Consider the following 14,266-nt stretch of genomic DNA (forward strand, 5'->3'; position numbering starts at 1 on the left):
GTTATCTGTAATTCTGTATATAAAGCCCCTGAAACCTTCAATCATATACCATATACCATACTGTAACTCACTCCTGTGTACCTGTTATGCTGTACTTAGAGCCCAATCATGTTGCAATACCAGCACTGATCAGAGTGAAAATTTCGAGAAAGGGAAGAGAAATGAAATGAGGAAAAGGTGAAAAAGATTAACAAGAAGGTGAGAACTTTTATAGCACACTACTAAAGTCCAGAGCAACATTAAAAATAAAATAATGGCAAAGAGTTTTAATAATTATTATAGTGAGGTCTTAGTGTTAAATTCATGTAGGTAGCTGTGAAAGCGGAACTGGTGGAGTCTGAATTTTATCATCCCATTTGGGTGCTCTGTACAACTTTAACCCTCCTCCCTGCATCCTGGACAACATGTATATTTGACGGTTAAACAACTAAGGGAGAGCCTCTGAGTTCTAACAGCCCAGATCCCAGCAAGAGTCCACCTTGTGCTCACAATCAGATCCCAGATCCCTGCGGAAGGTCCAGCTCATGCACAGCCAGCCACAGACCCCAGGGGTAGATTATAGACCCCAGGGGCAGATTATAGACCCCAGGGGTAGATTATAGACCACAGGGGTAGATTATAGACCTCAGCCTATGTTTATAATGAGATTCTAGATCCCAACAACAAATTCTGCCCACGGATCAACCTGTCTCCATTTATCTGTAACAATTATTCAAGTTCAAGGACATTCTCCCTTCCATCATAATTTGCACAATATTAGACTAACACCTCATGAGTCCTTAACTCTCCTGTGTCCAATGCCTCCTTCTATCTCCAGTGATCTGACCCTTTTTAACTTATCAAAATCCTCAAGCTTTGATGTTGCTTTTTAGTTTCACATTTCCTTTAACCCTTCCAATCTTTTTCCACTTCCTTAACTCATTTTCTACAATCCTTGGCACCTTTCAGTGTCTTCATCCCAAAATTCATTGCACCTCCCCCTCAAATATCTCTTTACCCTTGGAAATCCATCCTCGATTAATTGCTTCTTTAATGTCTGGGTATTTCTTTAACACTTTACCACCTCAGATCCAGATAGTCCCACTTGGCTAGAGTTATTTAAAACTTCACCCTTTCTACACTAGTGCCACCTCTCACCAGTTGGGCTTCCCGAACCTTAACCCTTTGTTCTTACATCGTCCTTGCTCTTTTCCATCAGCTTACAGTCCACTTCCTCTCTTTTTTGAAGTAGGGAGCTACCTTGGTCGTTATTAAACCTCTTGAAGTACCTTTACTGCAGTTTCCATGGGACTGTTGAATGAATCAATATTATTATCCTGTTATTATGCCCCCTCTCTTAACATATCACAGAACCCTGCAGCCAATCTCATTTCCCCCCCTCCCCACTGCCAATGTACCATTTTTCTTCTTCATCCCTAAACTTTATCCTTACTTTCTTGTAACGAGAACTTTAATGACAGTAATAATTCCACTCCTCTATCTCTAAGAACACTGTAAGATATGGATATGTGCTTTAAACATACATATGTACATCAACATTCAGAACACTCTGAAGAGACACACTTTCATACAGAACAGTGCATTCGACAATATGAACAAACAAATCAAAGCAAACAAAGTGAAAAATGTGGCAGCATATTGGTGAAGTTACTGAACTATAGTTCAGCAACTGCAATGATGGGAGTCAAGTTTACAGCTTAATTAATAATCATCAGATTAATTTAGTTGTTTAATCTGGAAAAAAGGTAATATTAGTAAGAGTGACCATAAAACTAACAGATTATTGTTAAAAATCACTTTGGTTCACTGGATTACTTCGGGAGGAAATCTGCCGTCCTTACCCAGTCTGCAGCTTGCGACTCCAGACCTGCAATACTGGGGTTACTGCACTCTAGGGTGGTCCAGCAAGCTATCAGTTCAAAGCACGAATAGAAACGAACAAGAAAGTGCTGGGCGTTCTGGTGAGAACCACATCTAGTAATTGATTTTAATAGACTGTACAATACACACACACCTTAGGAGTGTGATGTGATGTTAACATTCTCCTAATTGTATTTTTAATCCAGTTATCAATGGGTTCCTTCCATGGATAAACCACACTCACATCATTATACAACACCTCCAGATTGCCTAAACACAGATTCGAAAATAACCCATCTATAAAATCTTGTGGTTATTCGAAAAACTCGTTGTCTCTCTATATGCAAACCTCTTAAAGTATTTTTTAATCTGATAATTCTCCACAGCGCTTGCTTTCACTTCTGGTGTGTGAGATACAAGACCACATGGCAGTAACAACACATAGCACCTGCTTACCTCTAAACAGCAGCATTGAGAAAGATATCAGCAGAAACAAGATCATTTCTTCAATGTCGGTGCAGGTTGTGGACTAATGAGGAGAGTGGCGCTAATTCTGCGCTCACATCACACACACACACTACTATCTTTGATGTTACTTCACTGAGTATACTGACGTGAGCCTCAGCTCAGCCTTACCCCTAATGGCCAGGACTGAGAACTTAATGCACCAGGTAATGAGATCTGCAGGAACACCAGGGAACAGGACAGAAGGGAAGGATAATTTGGTGATAATGGAGAGAAGACAACAAATAGTAAGTGTGGAGAACTTTTGACAAGAAATTCTGTTTTCTCCAGCATTACTGAAAATTGAGAATTATTGAACTACCCCAAGGAAAACAAGATCATGACCATTGTTTTTGTGTCCCTTTGGAAATACTACTGGACAATTCATGGAGTGATTTACCCTTGCTTGGTAGACAGGATCTCTGTGCACTGCATCTGATCCAGTGCACTGCACCTTTTCTGTGCAGGTTGGGGTTAGACCAAGCTGGAAGTGATGTTCATTGATCCTTCTGGGACAAGTGGTTTAAATACCTCAAAGGTCAAATTAGGACTCCTGCAAATTAACTTTGGACCCATCCCCTCGCACAGTGTATCGTGTACTGACCACTGGTAACCCCTGGTGGTCCCAACCTCACCAATATCCTAAAGACTAAGGTACAAACCATTGACTTCAAATTCTATTGTTAAATATAACTGCAATCAAAGCTTTTGGAGTAATGGCAACTATGAACATACAATAGTTTTAACAACCTATCTGGTTCCATCAGAGTAGGAAATCTGCCTTTCTTACCCAGTCTGGCTTGTATGTGACTCCAGACCCACCGATGGGGCAGCTCCTTAACTGCTGGGCAGCTCAGGAGTAATTGGGAATGATCGATAAATCCTGGCATCATCAGTAAGATCCTTACCTGGTAAACAAAAAAATTAAAAGTAATGAACTGCCCTATCAGTGGTGCCTGGGGCTTGCTCTGAAGTGATGATATTGCAGTGAACAGGGGAGTGTCTGGGGTTGCTTTTTATGAGGTTTTATTTATGATATGTACAGTCAGTCCCTGGGTTAAGAATGCCCGACTTAAGGACACCCCTACATATGAATGAGCTCCCATGGCATTATTAAATTCAAAAGTCTGACACACATACAGACGTTCATTCCTAGTTTTACTAGTTTCCTCTCTCTTTCTGTTTTTAGTAATTGTCCTTTCCTAGCAGTCTCATGTGCTTTTGATGCCACTCGTTACAATACTGTGGAGGTGTGGTTACCATATTGAATGATTTTCTGAGTTATGGACAAAATCGACATCTGTAAAAACGGAACCCGTTCATTACCTGGGGACAGCTTGTATGTACATAATTACCCATCTAATTTATAAACAACTTAGATGATGGGAAAGGACATCACATACCCAAGTTTGCGCACAGAGGTAGATAGTGGCACTGAGTTATCAAGAGATATCAATAGATTGAGCAAATGGGCAAAACTGTGGCAAATGAATCTCAGTGTGTCTAAATGTAAGGTCATCCCATCTGGAATACAGTCAATAGAATGTATTGCTTTATAAACAGTGAGAAACTGAAACAAATAGGCTTGAAGCCCATGTACGTACAGACAGTCAGAAAAAATAATCACAGAGACTAATACAATGCTGGCCTTTATATCTGAGGTACAATGGGGCTAAGTTACACCACAAAGTTCTGGCTGGGCTGCACTTTGATCAGTATGTTCTGGGCAACAACACACCCTAGGAAAGTCTTGGAGGAAGTGCAGTGCAGAGTGATAACAGACTCCAGGGGTTAAGTTACGAGGTGAAATTATACACAAACTAGAGATCTATTCTCTGGAGTTCAGAAGATGAAGAGTTTATTTTACTGGAGTTAGGGAATTAAGGGAATCTGATGGATTGGATAGATAGAAACCATTTCTGCTGGTCAGTAAGTCCAGGATGAGGGGATCAAACTGAAAGTTTAGATGCCGGCTTTCAGGAGTGAAGTTCAGAAAGACTACATGCAGAGGGTGTGGGGAATTTTGAATTTTATGCTGTAAATAGTGGTTGATGACTGCTTCCAACGTTCCTTTTGGACCTGTGATTCACTGATTTTCATTAACCAATGGTATTCAGGGATATGGAGAAAACGTGGGGATATGAGGTAAGGTCACAAATCAGCTGTGACCTCATTGAATGACAGAACGGGTTGGAGGGGCTGAATAATCTCCTCTGGTTCCTATGTCCCTAACCCTGACAATCTCTGACCATTTACACTGACATTAACTAACAAACCAATTGGCTCACGGCTTCTCCATTCTTGACAAGTGGGAGTGTTTGAGAGAAAAAAGAAATCTCCTGATGTGTGTTTCCTTGAGTGAGACAGTGCACCATCTATTGGAAGGATGGACTGCAGAAACCATTCAGCACATGTGGAACATGAGGGAAATTAGAAACGGAGGTAATGTGGAAGAAATTGAAAGTACTTGAAGTGATCAGCAGAGGAGGATTTAATCAGCACACGTGATTATATTTTAATAAAGTGCGACGCGTTGAAATTTTCTAGGTGTTCACCACCATTCTGCTTTCATTCCAGGTGCTCTAGTTTCTCAGCACAGATCATGCACGTGCTGTGCAAGCACCAAGTGCCGCTACATGCTGAGGTCCTATCTATGTTGATGTGAAGGATGGGTCTGGTAATGTTGAATGGAATGTTGTTTTCAGCTGGACTGCCTGCTCCTCCAGGAAAGATTTGTGCAGATGAGCATTTTTAACCATCAATCAACTCAGCAGTGGTTGAGGGGTTGGTGGGATGAAGACTGTCATCCATCTCCTTCTGGAATGTGTACTTCCCAAGGTCTGGAAGAAGGTGCAGAAGTCCTTATTGAAGCTCATCCCAATTAGTTGCAAAATACCAAGACAAACACCAACTCTGCTGGAAGATTATCTGTTAAATGAAAGATTGGTTTGCCTGAAACTTGACAGTCTTCCAGTGGAAGGTGCTGTTTGTGAATGAATGTTATGGGTGGCACATCCTCAGATCCAGGTCTATGTGCTGATGGACACATTGAAACCTGGTGTGGCTTCTGCAAAGGATCTATGGGGAAAGGAAATAGTCCAAGGTCCAGCCACCATTACATCTTGAGGAGCTGGAACTCATGTAAAAAAGTGGTGGAAGCAGATATGATAGAAATGTTTGAGAGGCATTTAGACAGGCACATGAACAGGCAGGGAATGGAGGGATAGAGACCGTGTGCAGGCAGACGTGCTGTTTAAATTGGCATCATGGTCGGCACAGACATCATGGGCCGAAGGGCCTGTTCCTGAGCTGTACTGTTCAATGTTCTATAATGCTCAAGTAATATATGTAAAGGAAAACTGACGTCATGACTGATGTAAATGGAATGATATAACTTGTACTGAGAATGGTGACATATGAGTGTACAATCTTAAATATTTGCAAAGGTTATGAATAAAATAATATTTTTGAAAATAAAGTCCTCCATGGTAGAATTGGGTCACAACAATGTCCTTGAAATAAAACATGGTTAATATTGGAACTGTGGATATAGTGTAGCAGGCCATATCCAAAGAATCAGCTTGCAATCTGCTGCTAATTCTCACTAACAAGGCTTCAGTTCTAAAACAAAAGCCTGAGCTGATTGAAAGGAACTAAATGAAAATGGTCACATGCAATATTTTCAGTCCAGGGTCTGAACAGATAAATCAACATCTGCAACTGGATCAGCTCAGTCAGGGAAGTGCTAAATCTTATTTATCATGGGATTCAGACTGCATGCAATAAACTTCTATTAAAGATCCAGCATAGTGATCGGAAGGTCATTGACTGGATTGCTGTCTAGCTGTGACCTGACAGGAGGAAAAAAAATGTCAGAATCAATGGAATGAGCCATTGATTGTCCATAAATAGTGTGGGACATAAGGCTTCTTGCAATTGGGTAAAACTTGTCTGGGTTTAACCTGCGGTCAGTAGGTCATGAGGCAGAAACAAAAGACAATAAGAGGGCAACTTCAGGACCCCTCTCCCAGTCAATCATTCTGTTCGTGAATGGACAGTTGAAGGTATTAATATCTCAGTGCCCTGTTAACAGGCTCCAGATTATCATCACCTTCCCATCTTAATTTCCACTTCAAAATTAGTTTCAGAATGAGCTATAAACTTTTACAAAAAGTTGAGGTGCCCTATTTCTGAATGGCTAGAATACCACCAATGGTACTTTAATCAAGATGGACCAACAGCATCCGATATCTGAAGGTAGTTAAAGGAAGGTTACCGCTAACTTTTGACTCTCTAGAACAGGAGAAAGCCATTTGGCTCCTCGTAATTGTTGCATCACTCAAAGAGTTAATGGCTGAACTGTACTTTAACTCTATTTACCCACTTTGGGCCTGGAACCCTCAGCAGCCACAACCAACAAAAATCTCTCAACCTTTATTCTAACTTTTCCCAACGCTTCTTAGAGGAGAGGGTTCAGATTCCAGTTGGGTGACAAAGGGCTTCCTGAACAACCTGGTTCAAATTCTAAGCTTCTGCTCCCTTGTTCTGTACTCCTGCCACCAGAGGGAGCAGTTTCTCTCTCTCAACCCTATCAACTTTTTTAAAACAACTCAGACTTCCCTCATTCTCTATAACTCAAATCTAATCCGCGTAATGCGTTCTCAGAAGTTAACCCTTTGAACTCCGGTTTCGTTCCAGTAAATCTACTTGTTACACTCTCTGAGGCCATTCCCTCCTTCTTGGGGACACAAGAGACTGTAGATACTGGAATCTGGAGCAAAAAACAAACTTCTAGAGGAATTCAGTGAGTCACGCGGCAGCTGTGGAGCAGAGGGATGGTCGACGTTTCGAGTCAAGACACTGCCCCAGGACTGTTGCAGGGCCTCCGGCCGAAACACTGACTGTCTCTCTGCCTTCACAGATGCTGCCCGACCCACTGAGTTCTATCAGCATTGTTTCTTTACCTCTCTAGGGTGTGCTACTCCAAATTGACCACAGAAATTACCAAATATAAACAAGCTGTGAACACTGCAAACGTAAGGTACAAGACTGGAGTGGCGGATTAGCTGAACATCAGTCACGTCCTGCCAAACTGGAGCTCATATCCATTAGGTCTTCCCTTTGATGTCTCCTGCCTCCCAACAAGTTCCCTCGGGTTTGTGCACACAGAACGTAGAACAGTACAGCACTGGACAGGCCATTCGGCCCACAATGTTGTGCTGATCTTGATGCTGACCTATGCTAAACGTACTCCTCCTGTTTATCATCCATATCCCTCCAATCCTTTCATATTCATGTGTATCTAAAAGCCTCTTAAACTCCACCAAACTGTCTGATTCCACTACTACCCCTGGTAACCCATGCCATGCACCTACCATTCTCTGCCTAAAAAACTCCTCCTCTTGTAATTTTAAAAACTTCTGTCAGGTCTCCCCTCAGCCTCCGACGTTCTAAAGAGAACAACCCAAGTTTGTCCTTCATCTTCATTTCTGTTAATGATTCTCTATACAGACTTTTGTTCATAGCCTTCATGACTGGAAGTAACATCTATAGATGCTCCCTTATTCACCTTATTGATTCCTTCTTCAGCTTGGATTAGTTGGACAAGGCCCAGCCTTTACAAATCTGTGCTGGCTTCTTCAACAGCTCTGACTCAGTCATTCTGTCACCAAGAACAGATTCAAGTAAATCCCCAGGGGAAAAAAATAACTTGTTTTTACTGGTATGGTCCCATCACTAGCATTTCCAATTTAACCCATTTGTTTTGATTGTGATGTTATATTGATACTTTGGACTGGCCCACACCTTCCTTTCACTTTTTGTAACTCCCCCACAACACTCTGATAGGCCCAGAAAGCCCAGAAAGGGTCTGAGAATTTCCAGGTATCAAACTTCTATCCTTTTCAACAAATCTAGTGACATTGGGGATTTTATAGCCCAATAGGTACCTAACTCATACCTAGAGAGTTCTGGAAGGTAAGGACTGAATCACCAATGATTTCTTCACAATTTTCAACACTTTAATGCAAAGGCAAAATACAGCGAAACTCAGATAACCCGGCACTTTGGTGGTGCTGCACCAGCAATTTTTTCAGACTTTTGGATGTTATTTCTATTAATATCCTGACACAATTTTAATTTGCCGTTTTTCAGATGTTACATTGTATTATAATAAATTTTCCAATGAACCAGGAAAGTTTAAAGGAAGTGCAGGAATCCGGGCCACAGTGAGTGGAAAGTGAGCAAAAGCCAGATCCGAACCATCAGTATTTACAAATAGTTGATCGTGTATTATCTGGATGGAAATGTGAAGTTAAAAAAAATTTGTAGAAACATTCAGCAGATTGGGCAGCATCAATAGTGGGAGGAATACAGTCAATGTTTCAGGTCTATAATTTACCTGTCTGATTTATTAGTTGCTGTTCATGAAGGGAATGCACCCCCTTCAGATTGACTATTAGAAGTATCCTGTTGTTGTCCTCACACTCTCATAGAGTCTGAGAGTGGAAACAGGCCCTTCGGCCCAACTCGTCTATGCCGACTGTGCTGCCCAGCAAGCAGGTCCCATCTGCCTGCAGTTAGCCCACACTCTCATTTGGCCTCTCACTCTCTTTTGTTCCTGAATCCAGCATCTTACAAGCATACACCTTTCAAGAAGTATCAGCTCTTTTGAGCTCCATTGATAGCAGTGAATGCATTATCCTCATGGGGGATTTGAAATGTAGTTTAGGTGAAGGATCATTCTGCTCCCTAGTATGGTCACGAATCAGAAAGGAAATTGAGAAAACTGGTCAGCTCCCTTGACTTTTTGGATATCCAATGAATTCTCCATCCTGACTTCACCTGGAGATCTGGAAGAGGAAGTTCTCGAATCAATTGTTTATATGTTTTGCAGACGTACGTCTCTTGCATCTCAGCAGTTTCCTTGTGGCCAGTGCCATGCTCGGACCACCACTGAATGTGGGTGCAACTCTTCCTGCTCAGCACATGGGTGGGGTCCATGTACTGGCATTTTAACACCAGCTTCTGGAGAGTGAGTGATTCTGAGATTCATTCCATCGGTCTGGATCGATTGGAGAAGGAAACAGGAAGGCTTCTCCTCCTCAAGCCTAAAGTAGGATGTGGGCAAGATATCCATTTCTTCTGTCAGTACTAATGCGTTGATCACAAGGTGGGGGTCTGCGATTGAGTGCTTTGAGAGGGAGGCACTCAATTTGGTGTCCTGTCTAGGTGGAGTTGTTGAGGACCCAACCCTGTTGGTAGACGTACAAAGAGAAGAAGGTGGTCCTGAAGGACCTGCCATTTGACAGGTTCCGAGGTGCGTTCTGAAGTTACGGATCCAGTTCTGGCAAAATCTGGACAGTGCCTCACCCTTCTTATACTTGTTGGAGAAATAGTGGGATGGAGGAGCTTGCTGGCCAACAGCTCCTCCATCAACAGATCTGGAGGGAATAGGCAACTTGGTCTCCCCTTTTATGCAGTTCTTTTCAGATTCATCCGTGGAAAACGTGGCAGAGTTTTGTGGAAGATCTGCTGAAGGCCAGCCCAAAGGGCATGGATTGATCGTACATTCCATTGACATTGGAGGGTCCTCCTCCACCGTCTCCTGAAGCAAGTCCCCAGGGCTAGACGGGCTGACCATGAATTCCTCAAGGCTTTCTGGGAGGTGACTACATGCAAGCCTGGTGGGGGAGACAACTAACGTTGGACATGCTCCTCTTGTGGCACAGGGAAGACGTTGTGCCACTGCCTAAGAGGGATGATCTCTACCATTTAAGAAAATGACACCCATTATCCTTCTGAGGAAAACAAGGTCTTTTGGAATACAAGATGGGATGAGGATCCTGTCAGTGTGGGAGTGCTATGGACTAGTGACATATGGAACAGTGTGGAGAGCAGGCTGAGTATGAGACCGAGCTCTGAAGCACACTGTCTGCACAGGTAGTGAAAGCAGATTTGATAAGAACTTTCAAATGGGGAATTAGATAAATGTTTGAAGGGGGTAGACAGTCTCAGACCATCAGGGAAAGAGCAAGGAGGGTGAGGTTAATTATAAAGTTCCTTCAAAGAGCTGGCACAGACTCGATGAGCTGAAGGACTCTTGTGAGAATCAATGAAAGCAAAGTTAATTTGGTTGGGACTAAGCGTATTTATTGCATGGGTGTTATGGGCCAGGGGAGGGAGCTCTCGGTACACAGACTGGATGAACATTAGCCTCAGTGTGAATATCTGACAACTAAATGTGTTCAGATCAATGTCAGGGCCACAGTTCCTGATGGCAATGTTGTAATGGGAAGTGGCAATAGGGTTCAAGGTGATGGTCCCATCTCCATCACCTTTCCCATGCTTTGTCCTCACCTGATCCATTTGCACTTGGATTGAGGATGGGATTGTACTATCAAGAGAGGCTAAACAAGTTGAGTCTGTATTCTTTGGAGTTAAGTAGAAGAAGGGGTGAGCTTATTGAGACATACTAGGTCGAGAGGGGGCATGAAAGAGTAGATTCCCTTCACCTTACAAAACCCTCCCTTTCTAACTTCAGGTCCTCAGGGTCTGAGCTCTGATCCTCTGCCACATGCCCATTGAGATGATTTTTCCATGTTGTCTGGGAACTCTCTCCAGTTCCCTTTAGCCTTTCTCTCCTTCCTCCCTCATCATCCTTTTTCCCTCCCACTCACCCCTCCCTTTCTACCCCTTCCTATCCTCCCTCTCTCTCCTCACACAATCCCCTTTCCCTCCCCCCCCCGCTCTCCCATTCTGCCTTCCAACCCATTTCCCTCTCCATCTCCCCCTCACTTCCACCCTCTCTCCTCACACACTTCCCCTCTCCATCTCCTTCTCTCTCCCTGATTCCACCTCTTTCTTCCCTGACATTCTTCCTCCAGTGTTTCTGGTCAGAGTCAACCCTGGGATGGCTGCTGAGGGCCTGTGAGGGTGGGAGAGACTGCCCTTCCTCCCAGTGCCGACCCCCGGCTCTGGCAAGGAGCACGAAGCTGGGTACAGAGGCTGTGTGGGGAGTGGGTACAGAGGCACGACTGTTCTGCTGGACTGGTGTCACACAGAGACCTCCTGCATCTCAATCAGTTCCAGTGCTGGCACCGGCAGGCAGCTGGCTCCAGTCCAGCACTTAGGACAAAGCAGACATTCCAAACCACGCAGTGCCCAGAAAAGGAAGGCACAGAGTGTCGGGCACAGGGGCGTTAGAGAGAGTGGAGTGTTACAGTGCTGGGGTGTGAGAGACAATACAGTGTTACAGTGCAGGGTGTGAGGGACATCACAGTGTTACAGTGCAGGGTGTTAGAGAGAGCGAATTGTTATTGAGGGGTGTTAGAGTGGAGTGTTACAGTATGGGGTGTCGACTACATCACAGTGTCACAGTGAGGGATGTGGGGTATATCAGCATTTTACAGTGGGGGTGTATGGACTAACATATTTCAGTGAGGTTTGTAGAGTTTATCAGAATGTTTGCAGTGGGGTTACAGGGTATTTATGTATGTTACGGTGAGAAATAAGCCTAGAATAGCTAATTATCTGAACACTGGTCACACCTACCAGTTATAAAATCATCAAAGCTAAACCGTCAGCAGCACCTTGCCAAGACACTTCTACACCAGGAAGGACAAAGACAGTGGATGCATGGGAATCTGTGTCCCAGTGAACTCCCCATATGCCTCACTATATTTCCAATGCCATCATTATGACACCCACCCACATATGCTTCCAGTGAGCCCAATATCTCTTCCAGCTTATTCCCAGCAAGTGACCAGGTTCTCCTAGTGTTCATTGCATGTGTCCCTGTATGTCCCAGTGCATTGATTTAGCCCGTGTACCCTCGGTGAGCCCAATGTGTGTGTCCATGCTGGGGCTGAGTTCAAAGACATCACTGAAGCAAACGAGAGGAGTAAATTCTACGTCTGTAAAATAGAGGCCTTTTACTACCCTGTCTTACTGTCCAAAGCTGCCCTCTGACCATAAGGGCCCACAGGGAAACTCTGGAGAATGTGGATCACATCCACATCTCAGGAGCCATCTTCCAGAGAAGGGAGACATCAGTGTTTAAATTCACCAATGCCTTCAGTGCATCAACAGTCTTTGACCAGCTGAGGAAAAGGATATTCGAAGAGCAAGATCTGAGTTGGCACAGAACCCATGACTTACCAGGCAGCAGTGATCCCTGCTCTTCTATATGCTTCGGCCACATGGACTTCTTACAACAGGCACCTCATTGGGGATACCACCAATGGCGTCTCCTCAAAAATCCTAAAAATCCACTGGCAGGATAAGTGAACCAACATCCATTGTCCAGGCCAGTATTCGCAGCACTGAGGGCTAAATTTAACTCAGTCAGCTCCACCGGGCAGCACAGGTTGTTGGCATACCCAACACCAGACCCCTGAAATGGGCACCTTATTCTGAGCTCTGTCACGAGAAGAGGCTACCAGGGGACAGAGGACAAGGTTTAAGGATGTTCACAAAGCCTGCTTGAAAGAGTGTAATAATTCCACCAACTAGCAGGATCGCTAGTCGATGTCTGCTCAAGAGCATTTGGGAAAGGACAGAGCCTGCAGTCCCCATTGAGAACACAGGGAAATGTAAACAAAGAATACAGGGAAGTGCAGGTAGTGTAGCGGTTAGCGTAACGCTATTACAGCGCCAGCGACCTGCGTTCAATTCCAGCCACTGTCTGTAAGGAGTTTGTACGTTCTCCCCGTGTCTGCGTGGGTTTCCTCCGGGTGCTCTGGTTTCCTCCCACATTCCAAAGACGTACAGGTTAGGAGGTTGTGGGCATGCTATGTTGGCGCCGGAACTGTGGCGACACTTGTGGGCTGCCCCCAGAGCACTCTACACAAAAGATGCATTTCACTGTGTGTTTCGATGTACATGTGATTAATAAATATATCTTATCTTCAGGAGCACACCACCTCACAAACTACTCATCCATCTACCACCTCCTGCCCCACATGTGGCTGTCTGCAGGTCCTGCATTGGTCTCATCCCCCACCTCAGAACCCACAGAACTGGAGTGAAAGCGAGTCATTCATCAGTCTCCAGGGTTCAGACTGGAACGTGAGGCAGAGTTGCCCTCCTCCTCTCGGGACTGCTGGCTCCATCCTCGGAAGGTCAGGGATTGAGTTTGCATAACGCTGGGAATCTGGAGCAACACACAATACACTGGAGGAACTCAGCAGGTCAGGTAGCATCTGTGGAGGGAAGTAGACAGTCGACTGTCCATTTCCCTCCACAGATGCTGCCTGACCTGCTGAGTTCCTCCAGCGTCTTGTGTGTTGCTCCAGATTCCGGCATCTGCAGTCTCTTGTGTCTCCATGTTGCTGCTCCGCTGGGAATCTCCTTTGGGCTCGGGAGCAGAGACAGGGAATTGTCTGTCCAACGGGATGTGAGTCAGTAGCACATCGCGCTGGAAATTGTATTTTGTTCAGTGGGTTGGACGGTCCATCGCGGGCTCCACCCCCAGCGGTCAGCGATCTGCAGGCACTGCTTGTGACTCAGTTTGCTGCTTTGTCCGTGAGAGAATCAGTGCGAGGGTACATCGCTCACCCACCCCTGCCCCAGCCGCCGGCGCTAACAGACAAGCCCGGCCCTTCATCCCAGCTGAAGCCGTCAGCTGATGCGGACCGGCCGGAGCTGCTGAGAGCAATTCTTTCATTCATTGTTTGCACGGGGAGGAGAGAGAGAACATCTCCCCGCACACTCGGTACCAGGACATTGAGAGCGCGGGGCTGCTGATGGATGAGCCGAACATTCTGAGACGGCGTGGACTCCAGGTAAGTGGAGAGGACGCCAAACTAACAGCTCTCAACTGTGACTAACACCACCAGTGACTGGCAGAACATAAGGCAGAAGCATTAAAATAGCAGCAGGATGAGGCCATTCGGCCCCTCCA

General features: G+C 44.8%; 1 protein-coding gene across 2 annotated transcripts in view; it reads right to left on the reverse strand.

Moving 5' to 3' along the window:
- LOC127582506 (interleukin-12 receptor subunit beta-1-like) overlaps positions 1-14,266 on the reverse strand; it is a 61,647-nt gene that overhangs the window by 29,839 nt on the left and 17,542 nt on the right. Inside the window, exon 2 of one of the 2 annotated variants that reach the window (XM_052037825.1) lies at positions 3,155-3,272. In XM_052037825.1, coding sequence (XP_051893785.1) covers positions 3,155-3,257 — 103 coding nt within the window. In that variant the 5' untranslated portion in view covers positions 3,258-3,272. Of the gene's footprint in view, positions 1-2,316; positions 2,371-3,154; positions 3,273-14,266 lie in introns of those variants that run through there. The other variant, XM_052037826.1, reaches the window with a different exon arrangement.

Source organism: Pristis pectinata, chromosome 24 (genome assembly GCF_009764475.1).
Source record: "Pristis pectinata isolate sPriPec2 chromosome 24, sPriPec2.1.pri, whole genome shotgun sequence".
Taxonomy (NCBI): domain Eukaryota; kingdom Metazoa; phylum Chordata; class Chondrichthyes; order Rhinopristiformes; family Pristidae; genus Pristis; species Pristis pectinata.